The 27,384-nt window shown below is 30.6% G+C and overlaps 1 protein-coding gene across 6 annotated transcripts; it reads right to left on the bottom strand.

Moving 5' to 3' along the window:
- Window positions 1–1,708: 1,708 nt before the first annotated feature.
- Window positions 1,709–27,363, bottom strand: LOC134726646 (disabled homolog 2-like). Of its 6 annotated transcripts, none has more exons than XM_063591065.1 (12): window positions 27,289–27,363; window positions 19,453–19,673; window positions 18,502–18,716; window positions 18,114–18,248; window positions 17,146–17,275; window positions 16,550–16,611; window positions 11,826–11,876; window positions 10,747–10,830; window positions 9,185–9,766; window positions 6,146–7,345; window positions 4,039–4,083; window positions 1,709–3,629 (listed from the first exon to the last, which is right to left on the bottom strand). In XM_063591065.1, exons 2-11 carry the CDS (start codon window positions 19,598–19,600, stop codon window positions 4,039–4,041), a joined length of 2,652 nt encoding a protein of 883 aa, XP_063447135.1. In that variant the 5' UTR covers window positions 19,601–19,673; window positions 27,289–27,363; the 3' UTR covers window positions 1,709–3,629. The 6 variants fall into 6 exon arrangements, with proteins under 6 accessions (XP_063447135.1, XP_063447149.1, XP_063447128.1 ...); XM_063591079.1 differs by lacking the exons at window positions 11,826–11,876; window positions 27,289–27,363 and adding exons at window positions 16,201–16,248; window positions 26,775–26,932; XM_063591058.1 differs by lacking the exon at window positions 27,289–27,363 and adding an exon at window positions 26,775–26,932.
- Between the last annotated feature and the right edge of the window lie 21 nt (window positions 27,364–27,384).

The following is a 27,384-nucleotide window of genomic DNA, read 5'->3' as shown; positions in this document are numbered from 1 at the left end:
GTCCTCGTATCTTTCTGTTTACATTCACCAAAACCTCACGGAAATCTCACATGGGTAGGTGCGTTCAAAAAGTCATGTACGTTCGTACAACAAAGTTTACATTAAAAATTATATAATTGTCCAGAATAAACAGTTGTCACGGATGCAAAGAGCAATTGGAAAAACAATTATTTTAATAAAAATATAAATCTTTGTAAGATTTAGTTCAAATATTTAGTTTTTCACTTGCTTTCCATCATGATATAATTAACGAGACGTTTTTTCAAACACAACCAAATCAGCTACCATGACAGCATTTTGTCCAATCACAGAAAGCATTTTCGAGCATGCGTATTCTGTAGCCATAGTTAAGCGTCTTTAAGTTCAAAGGGCACAAACCGAAACTATACAGACTACGTCGGGAAAACGTAAAACTTGATGGATTGTAAAACGTACGCCTGAGAACGGAAGTGAAATCATCGGAAATTTAATACTTCAATGGTCTACGTGGCCTTTTATGCTACCCTATCATACTCATCGGTGAAATCTGGTCACCGATCCTTATGAATATAGTGCATTCAGTATTTGAGATCTTAACATAGAAATTAAGTAATGGAAGGATAAAAAGAAAAGCAACCTTTTTTGAGAGAGAGGCTGACGTACGCCTTAGATATAAATAAAGTAGATTTGAAGAGCTGGAATTGTATGGGATTTCATCAATCTCTCCTTCATGCACAGGCAAAAACAAATTATCAATCTCTCCTTCATGCACAGGCAAAAACAAATTATAAGGCTAAAATTGAGAATGGAAATGGGGAATGTGTCAAAGAGACAACAACCCAGCCGTAGAAAAAAAACAACAGCAGAAGATCACCAAAAGGTCTTCAATGTAGCGAGAAATTCCCGCACCCGGATGAGTCCTTCAGCTGGTCCCTAAACAAATATATACTAGTTCAGTGATAATGAACGCCATACTTATTTCCAAATTGTACACAAGAAACTAAAATTAAAATGATACAAGACTAACAAAGCCCAGAGGCTCCTGACTTGGGACAGGCGCAAAAATGCGGCGGGGTTAAACATGTTTGTGAGATCTCAACCTTCCCCCTATACCTCTAGCCAATGTAGAAAAGTAAATGCATAACAATACGCACATTAAAAGCTGTATGTATTTGAGAAATTACTATTGATGTGCATGTTGATGTATAACTTGAGTGTATTCTAACAGCGGCTTATCAACTTCCTTAAGAAAAAGTTTTGGTAAGAAACAAAAGTTGCTTCTAGCACCAGAATATTGATATAAACTACCTTATATATATACTATTTATTGGTCGATTGATGTTTAATGCCACTTTCAGCATTTGTGTTTTTTCTGTCAATTTTTATTCGTGGAAGAAGACGTGCCAAGAGAGAACCATCTACCTTCAGTAAGAAAACTAACAATCATTGTCAATAAAGATTGGATTTGAGAGCATCTGCTACTTGAACTGACAACATCTGTGTTGACATGTTAGTGATCCAGCAGTTGGACTACTTAAACAAATCAAGAACCGAGTTTAGTTTATACTAGCAACAGAGATTCTAAGGAGGTGATGCCTATCTGAGTGAAATGTTAACTTCAAACCTTTAGCAATGGCAATTTAGAAACATTTCCCATTACTATTTTGTGTCCTTTTCCAACCATGAATTGATAAATATAAATAGAAAGAAATAAAATCAAGAAAGAACATTACATTGTATATATTTAATGATGTAGCTCAATATAAAACATTCACAGAAATACTTCAATAACAGTAAGGCACATTTGTTCTGCTATAATCTTACTAAAAAGCATTTTTTAACATGATATATGATTTTCACATGTGCTAGCTGTTATAAATAGTTTGAAGACCTTTCACTGAATCAAAAGCATAAGACTATTAAATTTTCTAATAAATAAACAAATGTGTGCGCTAGAGCGAAAGAAAATGTAGAAAGTGACATAGGACCTTGGATTGGCAAAAAAATATTAAAATAGGCTTTACATTAAGGTTCAAAATAATAAAAAGTTAAAATAACAGTTTTAGACTATTAATTTTTGACACATTTTTTCTTCTATAAAATTTGACCCCTTTTTCCCTTCTTCCTAGTGATATTTCTTCCTGCTTCTGCTGGAATTATGAAAGAAGTTAACATAGGACTTCAATTAAGTGAATTTCTCTGTCAATGCATAAACTTAATTTATAACTTTAAAAAAACATGGAATAACTATAACTTGTAGAAAGTAACATAGATGATGGGAGGAGGGGCGGGGACATCACTGAGCACTTTATTGTACCTGCTCACTCCATGGCTTATAAGTATACATATATATATATATATAAATAAAATGAATAAATTCAACAATAAAAAGTATTTATTGCACTACATTGTATTACCTTGCTGAGAAAAAAAAAGATTACAGAAACTAAGGTACTAATGCTTACTTTTGATCTTGAACTTTAACCTTGTGCTGTTTGGTTCAAACACAAAAACAACATATAAACAAACAAGCAAATAAATAAATAAAACATCTCATCTTCTTGGCAGTGGCTACCATAACTTGCATTCTTCCCTAGCAAAAAATAATCCTGACCTCTCAAAATAAGTTTAATCTATTCCATGTAAAGGAGTATTTTTCTTATATATTAATATAATAAATCAAAATTCAAATTCTGTAACAGACAAGGCACATTTAACAAACAATAATACTTCAGTATATTGGTCCCTACAGAAAGGTACATTTTGGATATAGACAGCAACCAAACAATACAAAAACAAACAAAACCAAGTGGTCAATGCACAGTCTGCATCATCAGACTGGTGTCAAAACAAAATGCCTTTTTTTTAATTACCCCATGTCTAACAAAGTTGTGCTTATAAAAAATTTAGTCCTGGTATCTATGATGAGTTTATTTACATTTAAAAAATATTGATATCGCTCTATCTCAACTTTTATCTACTTGTGACTTTACTCAAAAAACATGAACAACAAATAAACAATCAATACAAAAATATTCTTTTACTATTTTTTACTTAAAAAGTTGTAAAGGCACTGTTTATGTTAATAGTACTGTGTTTTTCAAAATGCATAGAAATTGACTAATAATATTTTCAATTCAAGATACTGTAAAATTATTCTTGTAATTCTTGAAAAGACTTCTATAAAATAACAAACATGACAAAGTTAACATGATTTTTTTTTACAATATATTAAACCAAATTTAAAATACTACATTCAATGTGGTGTAAATTCGTTATATTCTGATTTGGATTTCATTAACATTTCTGAATTAAGAAAAATATTCAAGACAAAAAAACTGCATAGTTCCAAAAAAGATAATAATCTAATGCCAAAATAAAGTGACCCTACCATTTAGTGTAATTGTAAACTTTTTTTTTTTTGCTTTATTCACTATAATGTATATAAATGAATGAATGAACAATTGTAATATACAATTTAAATTCTAAATTAAATTCATAATATAAAATAAAAAAAGAGGTTTTGTATGTAATATTATATTGCATATATAATGAACAAAGTAAATGGTTTAATACAATTTCTTTGAACACTAGTTTACAATATCTTTTAAAGCTGACTGTTGACTGGTATCTTCATCGTAAGTAATGTTCTGGAAAAATAGAATATGAAATATTATTAGTCAAGGCACATTTTTTTTTTATAATTGTAGTACAGAAAGTCAAAGGACAAAAAGTCAATGACAAAAAGTCACAGGACAAAAATTCACACATCAGGTTTTTTTTAGATTATTTTTCTTTGAATAAATTTTTTTTTATTTAAAACATCTTTTTTATTTGTCTACAATTATTAATATATTCAATTAATACAAAACAAAACCAATCGTGGATAAACCTTGAGACGCTAACAAGAATAAATTTAATTTATGAACACTTTTTGGTGGGTCATAAAAATAAGAATTTGTTTCTAGATTATGACGAATTCTCTAATTCTACATGTTCTATGTTTATCCTCTTTCAAACTTGTTCTTTCTTGAGTCCAAAATGGTGAGACATACTTACTTATTTAAAGAAGGTATCAAATGGGTCGTTGGCAGGTGGTGGCGCCTGAAAAATGGCATAAATTGGTTAATAAATATATAGTACAAATGCTAGATGATAAAGTTGACTCAGTTGTTCTATATCTTATTGTAATCATTAGTTTACTTTCTGTAGTTGTAATGTTCTCACAAGGGGTTCCACATGCGGAGCAGGATATGCTTAAAAGGTTCCATTTCAGAGCACCTAAGATCCCCTCTCCCCATTTTTGTGTTTGTGGGTTTTGTGTTGCTCAGTCATCAGTTTTCTCTCTTATATTTTGTGTTTGTAAAACTGCTGTTTGTATTTCCTTGGTTTTTTTTTGTGTTTTTTTTGCAATGGCATTGTCAGATTGCTTTCAACCAATGAGTTGTAATATTCTTTTAGTTTCTTTCCCCTCTCTTTTCGTGTAACTATTACCTATCTAAATTAATTGGTCTGCATACATGAAATTGATAAGTGTTACAATAATCATAATCCAGTCTTAAACTGTGTATATCCTAAAATCAAATAAATGTATCATTGTTTCTGCGCTACAAACAATAAACTTTGTAATGAACAAAATATTTCAATACTCTTTTGAGCATTTACTTTACTATTTCATTGATTATGGGATTTTCAATTAGAATTGATCAACATAAGAGGTGCTACTAGTTCACCTGAAGGGTTTGCATTTTTTGTGGATGTTTTTGTTTTTGTTTTGTTTTTGCTTCTTCTGTCTCTCTTGTGTCCTGATTTTGTATTGTTCTTTGTTATCTTATTACCCACTATTTTATAAATGTTATCAATTTACAAAGAAATTATAGACAAACCTTTTAAGTCATAAGTACCAACTCATTCGGTATATGAAAACCATATTGATCCAAAAGGGTACTTTACATTAATATGATAATAACATAATATTCCCAACAATTCTTTTAACTCTTTTGCTTATCACTATAGTGAAATTAAAAAGTTCTTTAACACATATGACACAAATGTTAATTACTGGCAATTTTTCAAATGTTCTACTGCATGATTAACAATCTCCTTGTTTTAAGCCATGGCTTTCAACAAACTTTTCATTCTGACAAAGCATTATAAAATTAACATTGTATATATATAAACAAAATTGTGCACCCCTTCACACTATGTACATCGGTGTAAATATTTGTAAAGTGTTAAACCAATACCCAATAGTGAGTGCTCCAATATATAAAGGAGGATCACACCTGTACAGAACAGAATATTGTGCAAAACGAATATATAACCACAATAAATACATTTTAGAAAAGAACATACTTCAGAGCCAAATGTCCTGAAACACATTTCTCAACTAATTTGCCAATTGCTTTCCATTAGTTAATATATAATTCCCAAAAATAGATAAAATTCTATAATGATGTATTAGCTTTGAACCAATGATTTGAAAAGAACTAAATTAATATTCAAAACAAGAATATGTGACCATAGGACAGACCGCCCATGTGAGGGCTGTGTAGCCAGGAAAGGTTAAGCACTCCCATCATCATAGGACAGAAAGACTGCTTTCTCACTATCACATGTCCATTTTCAGTGATAAGCAAATCTGGGTCAAGTCCCTAATTAGGCATATTTTTTTTTAAAGTTCATTTGATAAGGAACATATCTGTTCTAAGTTCTTTAGTTGATATGACCACAAACTACTTTACACCTAAACTTAAACGTCAACTTTTACCTATCCAAGTGACAACTTTAACCTGATATGGACTAAAACACACATTGACCAGAAAATTTGTATAGCCCCTACTACTTTAGGCAAGGTATAAAAATACTGTATTAAAATAATATATGGTGGAGGATATGGAGTAATTATACATTTGGTTAGTTGCATAGATTATATAAAGCATAAGGGTAATTGGGTTGGGAAAGCGAGTTGTGTTATAAATATGAAATTTACACAATTCATTTTTATATGTGCCATTCTGCTTAAAACAAATTTCAAATTTACAAAATTGATGGTTTGGACCTTTCTTACTTTTAAGGATCACCCAGTTATATCAAATCTACAATTTTTAAATGTTAGTAAGCACACATCTAGTTCCAATATTTGTATTCTATAAAGTATACTTACTTTTGGTTTGTTACTGTTAGAATCTGTTGAAACTTTAATATTTTTTTTAACACCATTACTCTTAAAATCAAACGCAGCAAATGGATCCGTGGATGAATCTAAATGCTCACTTTTCTGTCCTTTTGTTTGAATACTAAATGGCGAAGAAAATGGATCAGTGGAATTATTGTCAAAAACTTTAGAAAATCCATCAGATGAATTAAAAGGATCACAGTCTGCAAAGGGATCATTGCTCTGAAACGGATCTTCAATCACAAAACGACTACTTGACCCGGATGAATTTGAAGATTTGATACTCAATTTATCATCATCTTGAGATGAAGCATTTAAATTATTATTTTCTTCAACTTTCTTTTGAGTATTTGCACTTAAGTTACTTTGACTAGACTGAGATTCTCCCAGAGATTTATCACTCAGACTTCTGCTCTGAGGTCTGGGTCGTGGAACAGGTATTATACTTGTCTTTTGAGATTCTGTTGACATATTTCTAGGTGGTAATGCTGGTACAGGTTTATCACAGGAGTGCTGTTGGTGGGATGTGCCTGATAAGGGGCGTGGTGGGGGTGCAGGGGGTATTGCAGCAATTTTATCAATTTTCCTCTCTGGTGGCAGTGGCGGTGGAGGTCCTTCTGGAGAAGGCATATCAAAATTGTCACTGTCACTATCTCCATTGTTAGCAGACGACACGTGCAGATGGTCTGGTTTATTTTGAGTATTGGCATTGTTGTTGCAAGCAGGAAATGCAGCATGTTGCATTGCTTTGAGAGGATTGTTTATAAAGGATGTATCAAAAGGATCATGACTTGCTTGTGTTGTCTTGAAGTTTGCAGCATCTGGTAGAGAAAAGGAATCGAAAGTGCCAAAAGGATCTTCTGAACTTGCCTGTACTTGTGGTTGATTAGCTTTTGCTAATTCGTTAATTGGTTTTTTAGTAGCAGCAGTTTGTTGGGCAAACAGCTGTTTTGGAGTCTTGTCGGTACTTTTGGTTTTAATTTGACAAAGATCTCCAAAAGCATCTGCTGGAGGTTTAGGAGAGTCTCGCCCTCCTTCACCTTGCATCTTTTGAGGAGCTAAAACTGGTTCCCCAAATGGATCATTGGTAGGTGCTGGCATTCCTGAATTTGCAGCTCCCCATGGATTAGGTTGATTAGGTGCTGGACCTCCAAAGCCAGGTCTCTGTGGTACAGGTGGAAAACCTCCCTAAAAGAAGAAAAAATAACGTAATCAAATGACAAACTGTTTGTTATGTTTTAGGTTTGAAACAAATGCTGAAATCTTTATAAACTGTCAATATTTGGTGCATATAATTTCAATTGTTTTGCAATTTTCTGTCTAGGCACTGCAAAACCAGTCAATTAAACTATTAAAATTAAAATACTCTGCAAGCTATCTGTCTGCATATTAAGATAATTTAACTATATCAAGGTTCCCCTTTTTTGACTGAAAATCAAACTTAATTTCATATTTATAAAAAAAAAGTCTTATATTTGGTCAATAAAGTGTTCCCAATTCTTCATGATCAAAATCTTTCTTTTTTGGTCATAGATACCTTTATTTTAACATGATCAAGATCCCTCAGTTATTGGCCATTTGTTCAAATGTTGAAATCTGTTACGAAATAGGTACTTTTACAAATAAAATTCAAAGTTAATTAATTTTGTTGGACAGACAAGGTGAATGCAATGCATTTTTATTACTGTTTATCAAAACTGAACTTATCAATTAACTTGATTTGACACGTCTTTTAATTGGCTGAAAGTTTTTTGTCTTTCAGCTGATAGACACATATTGTTATATGACTTTGAGGTCAACAAAGTTTTTTCATGTTTACTCCCCAAAAAATGGAATTTAGAATTAAATTATAAGGAATGACATATCTTTATTGTCTCAAACATGAGGTGCAGACTTTAAATAACCTGCCCTGTGAGTTAATCAGTGTGCACCACAGTTGATAAATCAAAGACCCCAAAAAAATAACAGGCTTTCCTTTGATAAATAGTGCCAAGTTATAACTTGCGATAAAGACTAAATCAAAGAAAATTACTCGTTTGAAATTGTTTATATGATACTTTTAAATTGTTAAAGGGATATTTGTTATTAGAAAAGATTTAAGCATTTGATTATTGGAAAATTTATTGGTTTACATGTCTAATGCCTTCCATCATAGATATCAATTAGTAGTTTTCATTTAATCCCTCTGATCTCTATATATTAATCTGTTAATGTAGGATTATAAAATCTATACATTTATACATCAATTTCTGTTTTGTTAAAATACATTTAAATAAGTGGAAAAAAGTCATCAAAGATACCAGTCAAGGTCGTTGAAAAAAATTCCGCCATCAAAAATTAAAGATACAAGGCTGAAAAATTTGTAAACCAGACTTGGGATTCATCTACAAAAGACTAAGGGCTAAACAGTTGTTGACTCTTTATTTTTCCATGTAATTTCTCAATGTTTAGACTTGTGTACAGCATTAAATTCCTTTGAGATAGCAATATAAAAGTAAGGAGATGTGGTATGGTTGCCAATGAGACATCTATCCACCATAGATCAAATAAAGAGGATGTAAGCAATTATTAACAACTAAACATGGTTCAACAATAGGAATATATCACAGTGCAAAAAATCATATATCTGCATTTCAATGGGTACTTAAAAATATGGTTTCATAACTTGTTTTTGTGACTTTAAAATTATAGTCTTATTTTACTGACTTTCACGCATTGTCTCAACTATTTTAAGAAATGGTATTTTACACCTTTGCACATTAAAATTGAGGTTTTCTGCATTCTGCATTCTTTTGGAGTTTATAATTTGATGAGCTGTTAGAAATAAGCAAAAACATCATTGTAACCTTAAAAGAACATAATATTTGGCTGTCATTCTATGACTTAAATAAAGATTAAAAGACTCTTGGATCTGGTGTAAAATAATCTCAGTGGAAGTTGGCATGTATCCTTCATAGCATCCTTGAAATTTCATATTCTACCTTACTGCTTTTTATGAATTATCTAAACATATTTGAGAATCATTACCGCAGGTTGTCCAAATGGATTTGCAGCAGGGGCTCCAAACCCTGGCTGAGATGTTGGTACTCCAAATCCTGGTTGAGCTGGTGCTCCTCCAAATCCTTGTTGAGCTGGTGCTCCTCCAAATCCTTGTTGTGCTGGTGGACCTCCAAATCCTTGTTGTCCAAATCCAGTTTGAACTGTAAGTGGTGCTCCTGGTTGAGCACCAAACCCTGCCTGACTTTGTGCACCAAATCCTTGTTGAGGTTGACCACCAAATCCTTGTTGAGGTTGACCACCAAATCCCTGCTGAGGTTGACCTCCAAATCCTTGCTGACCTTGAGCTGCATAACCAGCATGCAGCATTCCTGGATTTTGTGGCATTGTGGGCTGATTTCCAAAAAGTCCTAGAATAGCATTTTTATCTACTGGAGAAGCTGGTTTATTACCAAACAAGTCGATATCTTGAAGGTCAGATGATGTGGATGTGGGTGCTCCACCAGCTGTGGAGGTGGATGTGGGAGAACCCCATGGATCATTGGATGGAGATGATGTTGGTGGATTTTCACTTTCAAAAAATGTTTCTAGCTTGTTCATTTGCTCTATACCCTGCAATACAAAAATATAATTAATAAAAACAACAAGGTAATAGGCCTTTGGAATTAGATCTAATACTTTAATTGTATACTCAGATATGAATTGAACAATATAAAAAGAACATTATTAACATATGACCCTTTATACTATAGTAAAAGGCAACCATTGTAGCCCAGCACGCGAATGAGCACTTCTCTTTCAAATCTCACCACTTCTTCCTATCAGTTTTAAAAAGAGAAGTAACTTCTCCCTATGATTCTGAAGTAGTGTGAGCACTGATAGGGTTGCCTCCCTTTTTGTTATCGGAAACTCCCTAAGCATCACCAAAAATGCAACTGTCATTACTAATTAGATATAGGAAGATGAGGTATGAGTGCCAATGAGACAACTCTCCATCCAAATAACAATTTATAAAAGAAAACTATTATAGGTCAATGTAATGACTTCAACACGTCACCTGGGCTCACACGGAACAGCAAGCTATAAAGGGCCCAAAAAATTGACTCATTCTTAAAACCTTTGTTTTAAAACTGACAGAACTTTTCTTTTATTGCTTTTCACTTTTTTATTTCCTATAAACAGATTTCACTATCCCAAAAAAACAAATATTTTCTATATCTTTCTTTTCCTTTTTTTGTTTGTTTTGCATTTTGATAAAGAGGAGCAAAATTGAAAAGACAGACTATTCCAAAATATTGCTTTTCTGCACAACATGTTAAACCATGTTTTCGTTCAATTAAGTTCTTATTATAAACTTTTGTATTGTCATTGGAAATTCTGATGCTGAAAGAAGATTTCTTAAGTTTTGGTTAAATCCATAAACAAATCCTCTTTCTTTTTTTTTCTTGCATATTGTAAAGACGTCTGCCTATTGTGTAGGCTGTATGTTAACCTTTAGATGTCTGTTATTTGTTTATGTTGTTGGGTTACTGTCTCATTGAGGTTTATCCCCAACAGCTCATGTTATTCTTATTCCACATATTTATAGTTACCTGACCAATAGTCTCAAGTTCACTTTCTAAATCTACCAATGAACTTCCAGCTCTCTCTTTGACTAGTCTGTTGTTTGTAGGTACCTAAAAAATAAAACATGATAACATGTCAGCCATTTTCAAGTTTTGTGCAGGAGAGGGTCACCTGTGGAGAAATATTATGAATGTGAAATGTGTATTAATGTTGGTACCAATTTTACAGTTTGAATTAGAATTCTCTTATCAAGATCATGAATTTATCTAAATGCACAACACAATAACCTAAAATACTCATATCAGAACTTACATTTATGATTTTGGACCATTTGTTTGTATCACTACACAAAAATACATAAAAATGCTTTTCAAAGAAAACTTAAATTAAGGGTTTTATCACTTGATGTTGTGACTTTTAAATTAAAATGTTGCTGTTGACTGCAATTAAATATCTGTTGACATGGTTGACTAGAGAATAAAAATTATTATAAATGTGTTCAAATACGTACATCTCAGTTGATTTTTTGGATTTTTTTATAATATACTCTTAGTACTTAGAGGGGCAGACAATCCCCTACTCTCTCCTTATTAGGGAACATGCCCTATTTTTCTTTTTTAAATGTGGTTCCTTTGAATAAGATGGGCTTTCATTTTTAAATTTTCATAAAACTTGAGGTTAAATTAGATTGGGCAGTTTAAATTTTTAAATGTTTTCAATGTTTTTAAAAAAACAATGTTTTACCAAATCAGAAAATGTATAATCTCAAAAATCCTATAAAATGTAAATATGAATGCAGACAGCCAAATGTTTGAAAAATATTGTATCCACAAGTCTAAATAATAACATATACTAAGAATTGACTGCACATCTACCACATTTTCAATAAATCTATCTGACATAGGAACACAACAAAAAATAAAATAAGTGTTAAACAACGTGAAGAAGATAGAACAAAAAATAACTGCATACAAAGAAATCAACAATTAGCTAGCTAGAATGTGCAGTCAGAAAGCTGTACAGAAACAGTGTCCTAGATCATCATAAGAACTTAAATCCACATTGTACTAACAACAACCAAAATCACCACAACATCATGACTTACTTCATAGATAGGTTCTGATATTTCATCATATCCATTATATATATATAGTTCCTAAGGGTACAAGTATAATAGTAATAAACAATATTTAATATGTTATGCATGGAACATTTTTGAAACAACTGTCATAAAAAGTGATACTGCAAAATTATTATATAGCAAAAGATAAATTATGTTGAATACGACATACATATCCTAAAACCTTTCTGGATCGGGAATAAGTTAGAAAGAGAATTGGTTATAATGTGTCTTTTAACCCTTTCATGCCCAAGTATCCTTTTGACACCACTGTGCGCATGCTGAATGTATCCTTGTGGCACACCGGTGTAGATGTCAAATGTATCCTTAAGGATACATAGATTTCTTTTTTTAGACAGTCACATTGCAAACAGTAAAAATAATGTTTAGACATGTTTCTTGGCCCAATTGCTCCACAGATGTTATGTGAAACACCAAATGCATTTGATATTTTAGTATCAGGCGTAAAAATGCTGTCAAAATATGTTTTTTCAAAGATAGTTGGAAAAACAAAATTTGTAAAAAACAAAATGGCAAAATCATAAACAATCGTGGTCAGGAGTTTCATTTCGAGTTGAAACATTTAGAAAACTATTCATCACTTTACAAAATAATTTTTAAAGTGTTCATTTTACCCAATCTTTTGATGTTTGTTATGAAAGAACTGCAACAACAGCAACTTGTTTTTTCCAATTGAAACATTTTTATTCTTAAATCTTGCAATTGATTATTATGACAGAGAAAGAAGGTAATTCATAACAACTACAGCACATTTTTGTGATCTTAAGGCATCAATATTTCATATTTTATTTCATTTTTATTTGAATTTACTATATATATCTATCAATAACATAAATCAGTTTTAACTTTCTGGTTAATTCAATTTGTTGATCAATCTAAAGAGTGAAAAAGAGTATAATTGCTAATTCATGTAAATCTAATGGTCTTATGGGACTTTTTAAGGGGTTTTGTTGTTAATGGTGTTTTTTATGATGCACTGAACATGCTGAAGGCAAGGTCAATAACAAGTATGTCATTTGATTTCTGAGATAAATAACATAGTCAGTTTTATTTTTATTCCATTGGGGAGGGAATATAACACAATGTTTGTTACACTTATTTCTAAAAGGAGATATAGTGAACTGTCTCAATTGTTGGTCAGATGATTCCTGTGTCTGTCCCTTTAAAGTTTTGCACGAAAGTTCAAAGGCAAAGGATCGTATTGGGGCTTATTTGGCTATATTACTAACCATTATTGGGACATTTTATTTATTCTCAGTCCACAAAAATAAAAAAATCCACAGTATGTTCTTAAATTACGGGCAAAACATGTAACTACACTATCAATTTCAATCATCTATTTCAACAGTAAAGTAAATACCATATAATTCCAGTATTTATGATTTTTAAAATCAACCTTAAATCAAACAATTACATTTTTACAAATAATTAGCATGGAAACTTATTGACTTTGATGTAATCTTGTTTACCATTAGAGTCAGATTCATTTAGTTAATTTTTTTAAACTAATGCTTTTACGTAATCCTGATTGAACTTACAAATTATTCATCTTGCAACAAAATATTTAAGTGCTTATTTTTCCCAATCTTTTGATGTTTGTTATGAAAGATCTGCAATAACAGAAACTTGTTTTTTCCAGTTGAAACCATTTTTATTCTAAATTCTTTTGATGAATTATTATGATGGAGAAAAAAGCTAATTCTTTACAACAGTACATTTTTAAAGTCGCCAGGCATTAGTATTCAATTTTTTATACAATTTTTAATTGAAAAACTTTGATTTATTAACAAAAAAAATCAGTTTTCACTTTCATGTTAATTTATTTTTGTTGATCAATGAATGAAAAAGAGTCTAAATACTAATTCTTGTAGATCTAATAGTCTTATGGGCCAAGGGGGGGATACATTTATTGGTGGTTTTTTTTGTTGTATATTGTTCTTTTACAGAACACTTAAGACAGGGTTAATAACAAGTATGTCATTGATAAAAAGGAAAATTGGTGTTGAAGAATTATGTCAAAATTTAGAGAATATAATGTAGATTTATACACTAAATTGAATAATGTGTTACATAAAAATGTTATAACACAGTTAGAATATTTTTTATTTGAAAACTATAAGATAAATTGGCATAATAGAATATTGTCTCAAAATGTTGGAAAAAAATTACGTACTTATAAATTGTTTAAAGATATTTTTGGAACAGAGATGTATTTAAAGGAAAACATTTCAATACGATATAGAAGTGCATTTGCTAAATTTAGGTGTGACGTTGCCCCCTTGCGAATAGAAACAGGTTGTTATAAAAACAAAACTATAAATGAAAGAGTTTGCTTTGTGTGCAATGATAAAGTTGAAGATGAGAAACATGTTATTTTAGATTGTCCTTTATATGCAGATTTATGTGAAAGTTTATTTTATGAAGTAAAAGTAATGGTGATTTTAATATTTTATCTAATGATGAGAAGTTTATATACCTTTTTAAAAGTACTGATTGTTTTGATATGGTTGCCAAAACCTGCTTTAATATTTTAAGTAGAAGAAATAGTTTTTTATATGCTTAATTGATAACTATGTTTTTACAGACCTGAAATATTTTATAGACATGATAAACGTAATTTCATAGTTTTACATAATGAAAATGTTTTATAGACATGATAAATATATAGTTAATAATTTATATTGATTTCTATAGTCTCTTGTAATTCTTTATAGAATGGCACTTGTATTTTAATTTATAAAATTACTGTCTTATTCAATGTATATATTATGATGATTATATTATATTTATTGCAAGTGGTGAGACTCTAATAAAATATTGAATCTGCAGCATTATTTTGGCTAAACGATTTATTTAGTCTGAATGAGTTATACTTCAATTCAATAATTTTCTTTATTTTGCACAACAATTAGTAGATATTTCAGCATAAAAAGTCACAAAAAGCTTTTGATTAGTTTAATCAGAACTTGCCTCATTGACAGAAGGCTATTTAACAGGTAGGAATAAATAGCATAACCTCTAAAGACAGGCACTATGGTGGACTTCTAAAAACTAATATTAATCATTTTATTCAATACATTATATGTTTTTATTCAGCATACAGTTTTAGTTTGATCTTATGACCATCCTAACTATGAAATCGTGTATCTATAAAAATGTGTGATTTTCCTCAATCCACATTTAAAAAGAAACCAACAGTAAATAATTATATACCAAAAATCAGCACAATATCTACACTATCAAGCATGTCAAGTAACAAAGAAGGATTCATTCTTAAAACTGGTCAACTGTGGAAAATTTTAGGTTCATACTTTTTAAAAAAAACCTTAGCTAAGAACTAGAACTCTTCTTTCCAAGGAGAGATATACATTTTCATAAGCTATAATTGTACTTTGTTTATATAAATTTTGAATTGTGAATAAATAATTTGGAAGGGAGATAATCTTGCAACAACTAAATGACATAAAGCATAATCAAGGTTATCTCCCTTCCCTCAAACGTAATTTTTATTTTTTTACATATTAAACAAAATCTAACATGGTTACAAGTACTGATTTTTTTTAAATAAATCAAGTGTAGAGAGGCATTATAATACACTTTATCAGATTTAATCATGAAAAAAGTGTGTGGATCACTAACAACATTCGAAAACCAAAACTTTTTGAATTGTGCAAGCAACAAGGGGGACTGAAAATGACATACCAAAATTATGAGCATGAAAGCATCAACATATAACCAGAAGTTTGAATATAGGATGCACTCTTCTACCTTTTTTCAATTAATATGCATGCATATAATACATGTAATATAAAAGTTTTTCTTTGAAATTAGGGATAAATTTTCAGAAGGTGTAATAAGGACCTGATATGACCCCCATTCCTAGCAAGGAGTGAACAATTTGTTAGTTTTATTTCAAAATTGCTAGAAAAAATCATTGGAGAAAAAACATGTTTGTATCTTTAATGTGGTATTGGTAAGTAAAAGCCTGAAGCAAACATCTAGAAAAATCTATATTGAGCTTGTTACAAAACAAATTTTGGAGGCCCAAAATGCTAATTGAAATTTGTTTTTCCTTTAATGTGGATTCAATCATGTCATTGTTATTCAACAAGAATTTTTTTTTAAATTTTATATACATGCATTGTTAGAATCACAGCCTTAAAATGTCAGAGAGAGTTAATACATTGTAATAAAAAGTTCCAAAAGAAAGCAAAATTATGAAATCATGCATGAACTGCAATTTCTCATAGACTGAAAAAAAACAGTCTTTGCAAAGGTTTATTCAGGAGAAAGCAATATTTATCTACTAAATTAAACTGCACTGCAGCAAATGTCAAACCTTTTGGTCGGTCTGTGATGCAAAAACCTCTTTTTCATTTTGATGACACTATTAAAGACAACAAATTAAGAACATCATCTTGCCTTGATACAATACTTGGTGATAGAAAAATATTTCAGCTAGTTGAGTCAAATTCTGTTTCTTCAGTTTTTTGTAACCAACTTTCACATTTTTTTTAATTTGTTCTTTTGATTGTTTGATATTGGACATTCATCCATTGTTTATATTCATAATACACAAAACAATATTTGTTTTACCTCATATAATGAAAACTCTCATTAATTTTGGTTTTATCGTTTCCATGTTTATCAATACAAGACATGGTTGGTGTAAAATATAAATGACTTACTGAATAGACAGGTTCTTCATCTGTATTTGATTCTGTATTTAATTCTCCATCTAACTTAATAACTGTAAAAAAAAAAACTTATTTATAGACATGGTTCACATTTTGAACTTGTATTCAAGATTTTGTCACTCCAGGACTTTTTCTAGGAATGTATTAAGTATAATGCTCAGAAACCCCCTTTATTTCTCAACATTTTTTAAAACAAAAGTATATATAAAAGTCAAAAGAGGACAAATAGCAGAGAAAATTGGTTGTCACCATAAAATAAAGACCAGAGGGTTTGGACTATATCATTACCTAAGAAATTCATCATGGTGGTTTTTTTAAAGATAAAAGTATAATGTGTTTTTTTTCAGCATCCAAATATCGGAACATCTTCTTTTATATTTTTTTGTATAATCCTGTTTATTAAACTCTTGAAGTCAATACTGTATTTACACCTGGTCTTTATATCAGTCATGTAATCAATTATGCATGCATGTAACAATCTTAAGAGGCTTCTTAAGTATGGTTCTAAATCATACCAATCAGGGTGAGTTATCTCCCCATATCAAGTTTTTTTGTTATCCATGCAAAAATCACTGAATATAAATTACCATTTGGATCTTGTTTCTCTTCTTTATTTTCTGGGGATTCTTGCTGCTTCTTTGCTTCCTCCATTTCTTTCTTTTTTCTTTCAAATATTACTTGAAATAAGTCTCTCAGTGTCAAGACAACAGCTTCAGACTATGCAAAATATAATGAAAATATTTTTTATTCATTGCTTGTATGTGATCATTGCTTTTAAAATTGTTTTCATCAAACATATGACTGACTATGCATTAGTATTTGCCTTTTCTATCTGCTTCATTTTAATTATTTTAAAGATTTAATCTAATAAAAATAATATATCATCTGTTACTGCTTTCAGAGGTTGCATATTTCTATGTTTGGGTTTTTTTAATTTCATCGTAGTATATAAACTTACTATGTGGAATTTCATCAAAGGGAGATAATATTTGAAAAAATAATTTGTATAGACTAGATTTTCTTCAAAGTTATATCTTTCTTGTCTTTTATCGCAGATAGAAAAGGCAAATACTAATGCATAGTCAGTCATATGTTTGATGAAAACAATTTTAAAAGCAATGATCACATACAAGCAATGAATAAAAAATATTTTCAAAGTTCAGTTCATATCAAGAAGCTCAATTTCATAGAAAAGTCAATATAATCAACCTACATAAAAAAAACTCAGCAATTTCTGAATAGATATTATCTTAAAAGAAATTGAAAAATCCCTCTTTTATTCATAATTCATAATTGATGTCGGCAGACAGATTTCAGTTCCAATGTGGGATTTTCTGTCCATGTACAGTTCTTTAATGTGTATGACAAAAAAAGTTTACTTTCAGTCCAACCTACTATTCTAAATCATAAATTAATAATGATAATAAAACTATTTTTCAAAGGCACATTAGGCATATTATGTCAATTTAGTATTTGTATTTCAAATTGAGCCTTGGTAATGGACCAGTTGTGCCAGTAAGATAATGAATAAAATGTTGATATATATTTGACATACTGCTTTTTCTGTTTTGATGCCATAGAATATATGTTTTTTCTCCTCTGTACTGAAGATATAACCAAAGGCCCTGGAATCGCTCATATCTCTCGATATAAAAGATACTTTGTGTACTGGATGTGCATGCTCTACTACCTGTAAAATATAAAATAATTTCATTAAAACATTATTCAAAATTGCAATGCACATGAAAGCACAAAAAATCATTTGTTCCATATGTATAAGAAATGTTGAAATACAACAATTTGACAACAACAATTTCATGGGGTATTCAATTGTTTATATATTGTACAAACATTTACAATGTGCATCCAGACATCGTCCAATATATGCAAAAATTAAAAACTTTCTTTTACCCATAAAGTATTTTTATCTTTCTTTTACTCACCCCATGTCTAACATCTACAAGTTTTATTCCTTCCTCTGATACATTGACTATAATTCTCTGTTTGTGAACACCTAAAGCTTTGATTTCTGCCTTTAACTTCTGGATTTTGTCCTGACACATTTTGTCTCCTCTTGCCTCAGGGACTTCCTCAGTTCCTATCATTTTAGCATTAAAGCTTATTCCTTCTCCTTGAAATCGGAGTGGATCATTTTTGTCTGTAAAAAAAGAACCATACAAATTGGTAAACACTCTACACTAGATTTTAAGAGGAATGGTTACTATCATTGTAATTGAAAAATTAAACTGTCACTAACTATACATCTGTTTAGGGTTCACATTTCAATAAGATTTTATAATGTTTCATTGCATAATAGAACTTCAGCTGTGGATCCATGGGGAGGGTTCCAATGGTTGGCACCCCCTTTTTTGGATTATTAATTCATTTGACACACAACTCTAGAAATCATCTATGGGCTAAAAATATATATACTCATCCAGTTTGCTCACAACATTTGATCAGTGATATATCCTGTAGACCAATGACAAATTTATATCAACAATACTTTTTTACTTGAAATACACATAGTTCCAAAATTACAGTCTACATGTTCATACAATAAGTTATGGAAATAAACAAATTAAGAAAAATAAACATATAAAACGTCTTAAAGAAAATTAAACCTCCAAAATAAATGTGTCATTTTAGGATCCCGAAACTTTGCTAGCCAAGGGTTACTATCCATTCCCCATCTCTCATGTCTCTAGTCCCTAGTAGAGAGAGGAGAGGGCTTTTAAACCGTAATCCTTGGCTACTGAAGGTGAGGATCCCACTGTTATAAAACAATGCACAATGAACGAAATCATGTTCTTTTCTTTAGGTAAAATTCAAATATCACAAGGCGATTTTGTATAATAATATTCAAATATTTCAAGGTTAAACCAAACTTGTACCTATTTTTCTATTCACTCTGAAAACGAGGGCAGGTTTTTGTGGTGTTGTTGCAGTGGTTGCAGCTGTTGTTGTGGTTGGGTCTGTGACTGTTACCGTGGTTACAGTGATGGTTTCTGTGGCAGGAGTGGCTTCTTCTGTTGTCGACATGATGAAAGATGAAGGCTTATAATATGAATTCTCCTTAGTTTACTTTGTTCAGATCAGAATCTTTCTAAAGTCCCTGAAAGGAAAAAGAACCATCTATAAAAGCAAGTTTAAATTGAGAATTAAAGATTCTCTAATTTTTGTGATATTTTCACATATCCTGTTTGGTGTGAGAAAATTATTTCTCCTCACTAGTGAAAAATTTGTACTCGGCAAATGATTAGTCGAAATTTAATTATGACGTCTAAATGGTTTTTTCTTCTGAACTTTCCTATTGTGACGTCATGAAAAAAGGCGACAATGCCTGATGACGTCACATATGAAGAACACAAGTTTCTGAAAATCTTTGAAAAAGAAGGATAAAATTCATTAGAGAAACAGATTCTGACACTATGACTCGTGTATTACGATATTTCTCCACTCTCGACAGTTAAATTTTAGTTATTTAAAGAGCTCGGCAAGCCTTGCCCTTTAAATAATAAAATTTAACTGTCTGGAGTGGAGAAATATCGTAATACACTTGTTGCAGTGTAGGAATCTATATGTATCAGTATCATTGTTATCATGTTTTCATACTGATAGTATAACTTTAAACCTGGTGCCCGTTGTCAGATCATCAAAACTGGCAGTTTTTTTTATCAAAATTGTTTCCTGTATGTATATTTTTATAATTAGGGACTATATTAAGTAGAAATTTTTAAACTACATGTACCGTACTTGTTATCATAAACAAATATTGATTTCATAAATTTCACAAGATCACAGTTATATGCTCAGATTACGACCAATCCTGAAATTCAACTATCTTTGGCTCTAATTGATTTTTTAGCCAGGAAAAGCCTTGCCTCAATCAATGATTCATATACTTATGAGTTATGAAATATAGTTAATTATGGAATTATAATAGTAACTGTTGGTAGCTAGCTAGGTAAAACTCTCCTTGTATATAGGGTTAGATATAAGGTCAAAGTTACTTTGTTTATTCTATCTATATACCTATAATATATATGCAGAGGCGGATCCAGTCATTTTAAAAAGGGGGGGCCCAACTATATGTCTCCATTCAAATGCATTGATCGTCCAAAAAAAGGAGGGGTTCCAACTTCCAACGCCTGAACCCTCCCCCTGGATTCGCCACTGTATATGTTATTGTTCTTCATTTAATCTTTTTCATCCTTTTCACATTTTTCTTTCCTTGAGGGGGTGTAAAATTGAAGAAGACTCTCAAAGTGAAAACAACTCTTTGGATTTCAAAACATTTCAAAAACAAAAACTTGTACTACTGACGTATTCAAGTATATTATTAAATATGAAAACATATTTTAACATACTATTAATTTGACACATGTATATTATTTAATCAGGTCAATATTAACACAATAAATAATTAATCCAATTTACACAGAACATAACATATATAGCCAAAGGGGTATTAAAACAGTTGTTTCCGTACATTTCCATTAGAAATAATGTATTACAATACATACATTTTTGCACATATCTACAATAAGAGGCATACATTACACCTAAATATCTTGTTTTAATCCTTACTTGTTTAAAAGATTGAGAAATTAGTATGTGCAGTCTAATATTTGGGGTTTTAAAATGATGATGTCATTCATTTATTTCATCATTCAAAGTTTTTTAAATTCTTAAAAAAAAAAATTATTCAAAAGGTTGCATTTCTAATTACATTTTTGTTTTTACAAAATCTAAACGTTAATTGCATTTTCCAACAGAGAAGAAATGAACCTAGAACACTGAAAACTATTTAAAGCAACACGTTCATGTATATATATGTATATATTTATATGCTTTTACCATATATATGAATCTTCAAGAACAATTGTTATAAAGCCTAATTAAAAGCCCTTTCGTACTTCTTTTGCAGGGAAGATGGATCTAGAAATTTTCATAAGAGGGGGCCACTCCAGCAATGCTTCAGAAATTCTCTATATGATTAACCAAATTTTTTCCACAAAAGAGGGGAAACAGGATATAGCTGTTGGGGGCGATTCCCATAAGTGTTGAACATCCCTAACAGGCAAAAAGTTTTTGATTTCCTTATAAGCCAGAAATTATTAAAAAAAAATACAAAAATTGACATCAATATATACCAAATGTTTAACTAATTCATAACATTGAAACATTTTGAGTATTATAATGTCCATGCATGAAGCGTAGCTAAAGGACCGTTAGGCAATTCACTCTTATCCTAAAAAACACTTTCATAACTATGATAACAAAAATTTTAACACATTTGACATTTGTTGGTATGTTAATTTATTCAAACATAATGACGCAAACAGACTGGCCTTGAAGCATAATATGACAAAATTTATTTCACAATTCATAAACATCTAATAAAAGTTTCTTTTAAGGAGAAAAAAGGTAAATGACAAAAACACTGAACTCCAAGAAAAATTCAAAACAGAAAGTTCCTTTATCAAATGGCAAAATCAAAAGCTTTAACACGAAACTAATGAAAAACAAATGACATTTTTCTGACTTGTAGAAATGCTTTAAAAGCCAACTTGGATCTCTTAGAATTATCAAAATTATTACAATAATATTTTGAATTATTTAAAAATTCTAATTTGATTTTTTAAGTCGCATGATATTTTGAAATATTAAGAGTTCCAATAAAAGGATATACATTTAAATTTAAAACAGCATTTTAAATTCAGAAGAGTAGACCAATACGTGAAACATAGTTGAGACATGGCTTAACCATGTTGACAGTTCACACATATAAATATGATGGCAATAGATCATACTATTAAACTGTTTGGACAAAGTAAACAACAATAGGATGCATCTCTCTACTTTATATATACACTTATAATAACAGGATTATACCCATAAACATATGTATGCAATACAAAAGTGCATTCATAACCAAATAACATCAGTTGACAATATTTCATATTCTAAAGTATTTTAGTGTATATACATATATGCATGTATCTAATACTTCCTGTAAGAAGATATGTACATGTCCATTTGTAATTTACGTCTCTTCTAATATTAAAAGTACTTTATCCCAATATTGCCTGGTCTGATTGTTTGAAACACTTCATATTTTGACAAAAGCAAGTTGTGCTACATAAATTTAAACTAAATGAAAATTTGGCCTTTAATTAGCATTTTACACTCTTTTTATCAGCACCAAGCATGGGCAAAAGAGGTAGGGGTCTCCTGGTAAGAACTGAAAATGCAAATCTTACACAAGACAGGCAATTCAAGAGAGGATAAAATTGAAGATTCTGCAACAGAAAATTCTAAAATTAATCATGTACAAAAGTCCAAATACACTTTTTGTGCAACAAAGCAGCATAAAAAAAAACATCTATAACAACAGTCACATATAATGAAGAGTCAACATACAAAAAAATCTCCTCCCCTCTTTCAAAAATGAAATATTCATCCCCTTCGGCTTCATACAAACTTTATCATGAAAACTAAGCAAAATGTTATTTGGTCAATATACCAAGAGCATACATTTATGTACCAACTACATGAATCATGGACCCAACACTAGTGGTTCCTGATAAACTGAGCTTATCACACACTAGAATACCAGAATACATTGTTGAGCATGACACTGCCTGAAACAACATCCCTATGTCTCACTTGTTTTACTTCATGGAGGCAAACAAAAAGAGGTATATACATGTATCAATTAGACAAAAAAGCTTATCATCAATGATACGATGGAGGGTAAACATCAAAGAAGAAAAAAAGATGGACAAATAGGAATCAACATGACGCAATGGTTAAAGGTAAACAACACTGAGAAGCCACTTATTTAACCTCATGAACATCCATGTAATATTTGCCACTGGACATTAAGAAACAAATTATCAATTAAACAAAAATTTTGAAAATTCTGATAAATTATTACAAACACCAACCTTTTTCTGGTACAATCCTAGGCTGCTTTATAGGAAAAAAGTGTTAAATAAATCCTATGTAATTTTACATGATAAAAGTTTTATGCATGGACATGATGAAGTTAGACTGGAGATCAGAGATAATTGAGATAAACCACATAACTCTTCCTCCACAATCACAATTAAATACTTTATCATTAAACAAAGATTGAAGGTTCATTTGATAGTGATTAAAACTGCATAATACATCTATATGTATCTGTAACAATTGGGCGTTCTGGTGGGTAACACCACAGCCAAATTTTGAGGGTGTGCTTCTTTGGATATATTTCCAGAATTTAAATACATTAATATAGATTATAAATTTTTAAGTGTTTTGTAAAAAAGAAAACTGAACCATTTGATATTATTTTACAATTTCTTCATTGTTTTTCAAAAGGGAACCTAATCACATTTTGAACATGTTGAAGTTGGTCTGTTGTGTTCTTGGACTAAATACACAAAAAAAAGGTGTATGTGGGTGTATATTTTTCCTTTATACTTCACAGATATAAAAAAAGTTTATAACTTGCATATAATGATTTAATTATACATCTCTTTATTATGTATTATCTGATAAACTTAATTCAGTCACATGTATATCTATTTATAAAAGATAATGTCAATGCATGTCAAGATTTAGTCTAGTGAGCAATGCAAATGAAAGTTGCAGATGTACATTTTTGTAGGTTAAGAAAAGCAATCCATTTGTCATGCATGTCCATGATAAAAATTGATTGAAAATGGACATTTTATTTTAGATATGATCCCTAAATGTGACCACCACCATGACCACACAAAGAGGACATACCATCTTCTTTCATAAAAGTCATAGGTCATTTTATTTGTTTGTTACATGTATCTAGAGTGACAGTAATCAGCCGTCGGCTTAAGCTTCTAAATATATATACTATTATATACTTACATTTCGTACATGACTGTTGATTTATTATTATTCATAGGATACCAATTTTCAATGTTCTAAGAAGTACAAATTTTCTATTGGCCAAAATGCAGACTTTTGTAAAAATGCGTAACAAACCATGAAACCAAATATCCACCAAAAAATGATTTTTTTATCATCAACAAAAATGTGTACAAACAAAAATACCAGTAAATGAATCCACAGCAGCTAACTTCCTGTAGTGGCTAGCACATTTTCACTGTACATCCCACATTATGGCTAATCTTTACTTCACATGTTTAAATGATCAGCCTGCTGGACTGTGAAATTTTTAATTGTTTGTTTTGCATAGATGAATAAAAGTGGGGAGGGGAGTTGCTCATATAAAACAGATTCAACCTTCATCAAACTTGTGAAGCTATCTGGACCATTGAATTACAAGTATATCTTCTCTGTGTGTTTTGCAGAGAAGCAGAAAATACTGGTCAATTCTTTGGTTTGACACAACTTGGTTTAAAATTTATATCATTGGGTTTGGAAGTTACAAATGTAGGTACATGTAATATTATTTTTAAATTGTTTTAACAGCAGAAAAAATATTATGTGCCTTATGCTTGTTCAAAAATTTAAAAAATCATTAAGGGGAGACACTTAAAACTAGAGTTGGGTTGTTATTTTTTTAGGGCAATAAGCTAATGTAAATGCATAAACATATGTAGGTTGGAGTGACCCATCGTAGATATACATCTCCATTCTGTCAAGGTTTTGTATAGAGAGAGTGACTCCATTCAGACCCTATTTATATATTTCCTTTTCGTTTTCACTTTAGAAAATTACTCAGCTTACATTTTATTTATTATTATTTTTATTTGATTGCCTAAAATTTCTAAATATTTGAAAACGCCATTCTTTATATACATGTATTTATCTGACTGTTCATAAAAGTTTTGCCTATTATTCTCTATTCCGTAAACCCATTCGGACCCCTATATTTCATTTTCGTTGTATACATTTTACTTTGGGTAGTTTCTCGGCTTATCAATTTTCAATACTTAGTTTCTCAATAGTTTGTAAAAATCAAGCCTTTTCTTAGCTAATGTGTTCTTTTTTTTTTGCTGGGCAGTTTATTTAACGCCATGATCTATAGTAGAAATAATAAATCTGAACTTTTACACTTTTGATAGAATATTAACTGACACAATCTACTATGATTTTTTGGCAGTTTAATATCATTTTCTTCGAACTATTTTATACGTGGTCCAAATACTCATATGGTATGGAACATATACAAAAACAAGTATGTGTCAAAAGTACACTGATGCCCCACTCTCATTATTATTTTCTATCTTCAGTGGAGTATGAAATTGGGGTAAAAAATCGAATTTGTCATTTAAATTAGAAAGATCATTTCATAGGAAACATGTGTACTGAGTTTGAAATTGATTGAACTTCAACTTCATCAAAAACTACCTTGACCAAAATCTTTAACCTAAAGCAGGACAGACGGACGAACGTGCGGACAGACGAATGGACAGCTGAACAGACGCACTGACCAGTAAACAAAATGCCCCTCTACTATCGTAAGTGGGGCATAAAAATAAGTTGATACTACAATAGCTGAAACAATAATAAAATAATTCATCAATTTGGCAGTAATTCAAGGGTTCTAACATCATGAACATACATGACATACATATGTACACAGGCACTTGTCTCAGAAAAAAATTTCCTATATACCTTATTATAACACAAGGTACTTAACTTGCATTTGAGAAAAATGTTAGGTGGTGACGAAGTTCCGTTATATGCCGCTTTATAGGCTGTCAACCCCACTAAAGCTTGTTATATCGTAAATCTAAATTGATTTATCTATACAATGGTGTATAACATGCCTACATTTGTTGTCGGAATGATCCATAGCAATCCTACCCAAGTATGCCAATCGTAATAATTGTGCAAACCGCTGAAGAATTGGCATATACATGTACCGATATTTATATTATATGTCAGTCTTTTTAAAAAAAAGTATCAATTTTTTTTTTATCTTTGAAAAATTATGGTTAAACCATTTTCAATGATGGTCTTCTGAAGAGGTACATTATGTAGATATAGGAATTGAAGATGTGGTACATCACATGGTACAATGTATAATAAAAACAAGTTGTAAATGTAGTGTAACCATCAACAATACATTTGTAAGTACAAAAAATTACAATTGTCAAGTGTCAACATTGAATCATTATTCTTTTACATTGGGATTTGACATATGTATAAATAATAATATTACAATGTATTACCTGCATCTACATCATTGTACATGTGTACAGTACAAGTAACTTACATTAACATGATTGGTTCATAAGAAGGTATTCAATTCTCGATTCCTTTAGCAGTATATAAAATGTTAATCTTAGTGCTATTATCTTTTTTCTTCTTCATAACAAAATAATTACTTTGTGATATTCCAAAGTGGTACACTTTATCAACATTATATCGTAAAAGGGGGCGTGTAGCATGTACATTTCATTTCAGATACACACTATTATCTCGGCAATTAAAAGTTCCTTGTTAGGAAATTACATGTTGAAAAATTTGTTTTTATTTTCGTAACTAGTAGAACATTTCCTGGTTTGTATTTTACCAATGTTAATGATTCCAAAGTGAAATGAAATGGTTCAACAACTTTGACCCCGTTTAGAACTGAAGTTGAGATCAGGTGATCCAAAAATAAAGCTAATTTCTGTCATGTCTGTGGACAAAACGGTGTACAAACTAGCAAGAAGCAACACATGGCTTTTAAGAAATTCAAAAATCGATTAACTTTTGTCTGACAGTTAAAAGAAATGTTCACTTACCCTTTGTTATTCATGTACCCATTTTCTCGTGGGCGATCATGCATCAAAACAAACCAAATCAAACTAAAAAGAAACCAACTCCGGGAAGGACTTGAA

This window comes from Mytilus trossulus, chromosome 1, assembly GCF_036588685.1.
Source record: "Mytilus trossulus isolate FHL-02 chromosome 1, PNRI_Mtr1.1.1.hap1, whole genome shotgun sequence".
Taxonomy (NCBI): domain Eukaryota; kingdom Metazoa; phylum Mollusca; class Bivalvia; order Mytilida; family Mytilidae; genus Mytilus; species Mytilus trossulus.
Note: the sequence above shows the minus strand (reverse complement) of the source record. Positions and strands in the feature narration are given on the sequence as shown.

Coding starts and splice junctions, on each gene's coding strand:
- LOC134726646 (XM_063591065.1), bottom strand. CDS start 19,600: ATGTCGACAACAGAAGAAGCCACTCCTGCCACAGAAACCATCACTGTA. Junction 18,249..18,501: donor TTGTAGATGTTAGACATGGG/GTGAGTAAAAGA, acceptor TATATTTTACAG/GTAGTAGAGCATGCACATCC. Junction 4,084..6,145: donor CTAACAGTAACAAACCAAAA/GTAAGTATACTT, acceptor GCCATTTTTCAG/GCGCCACCACCTGCCAACGA.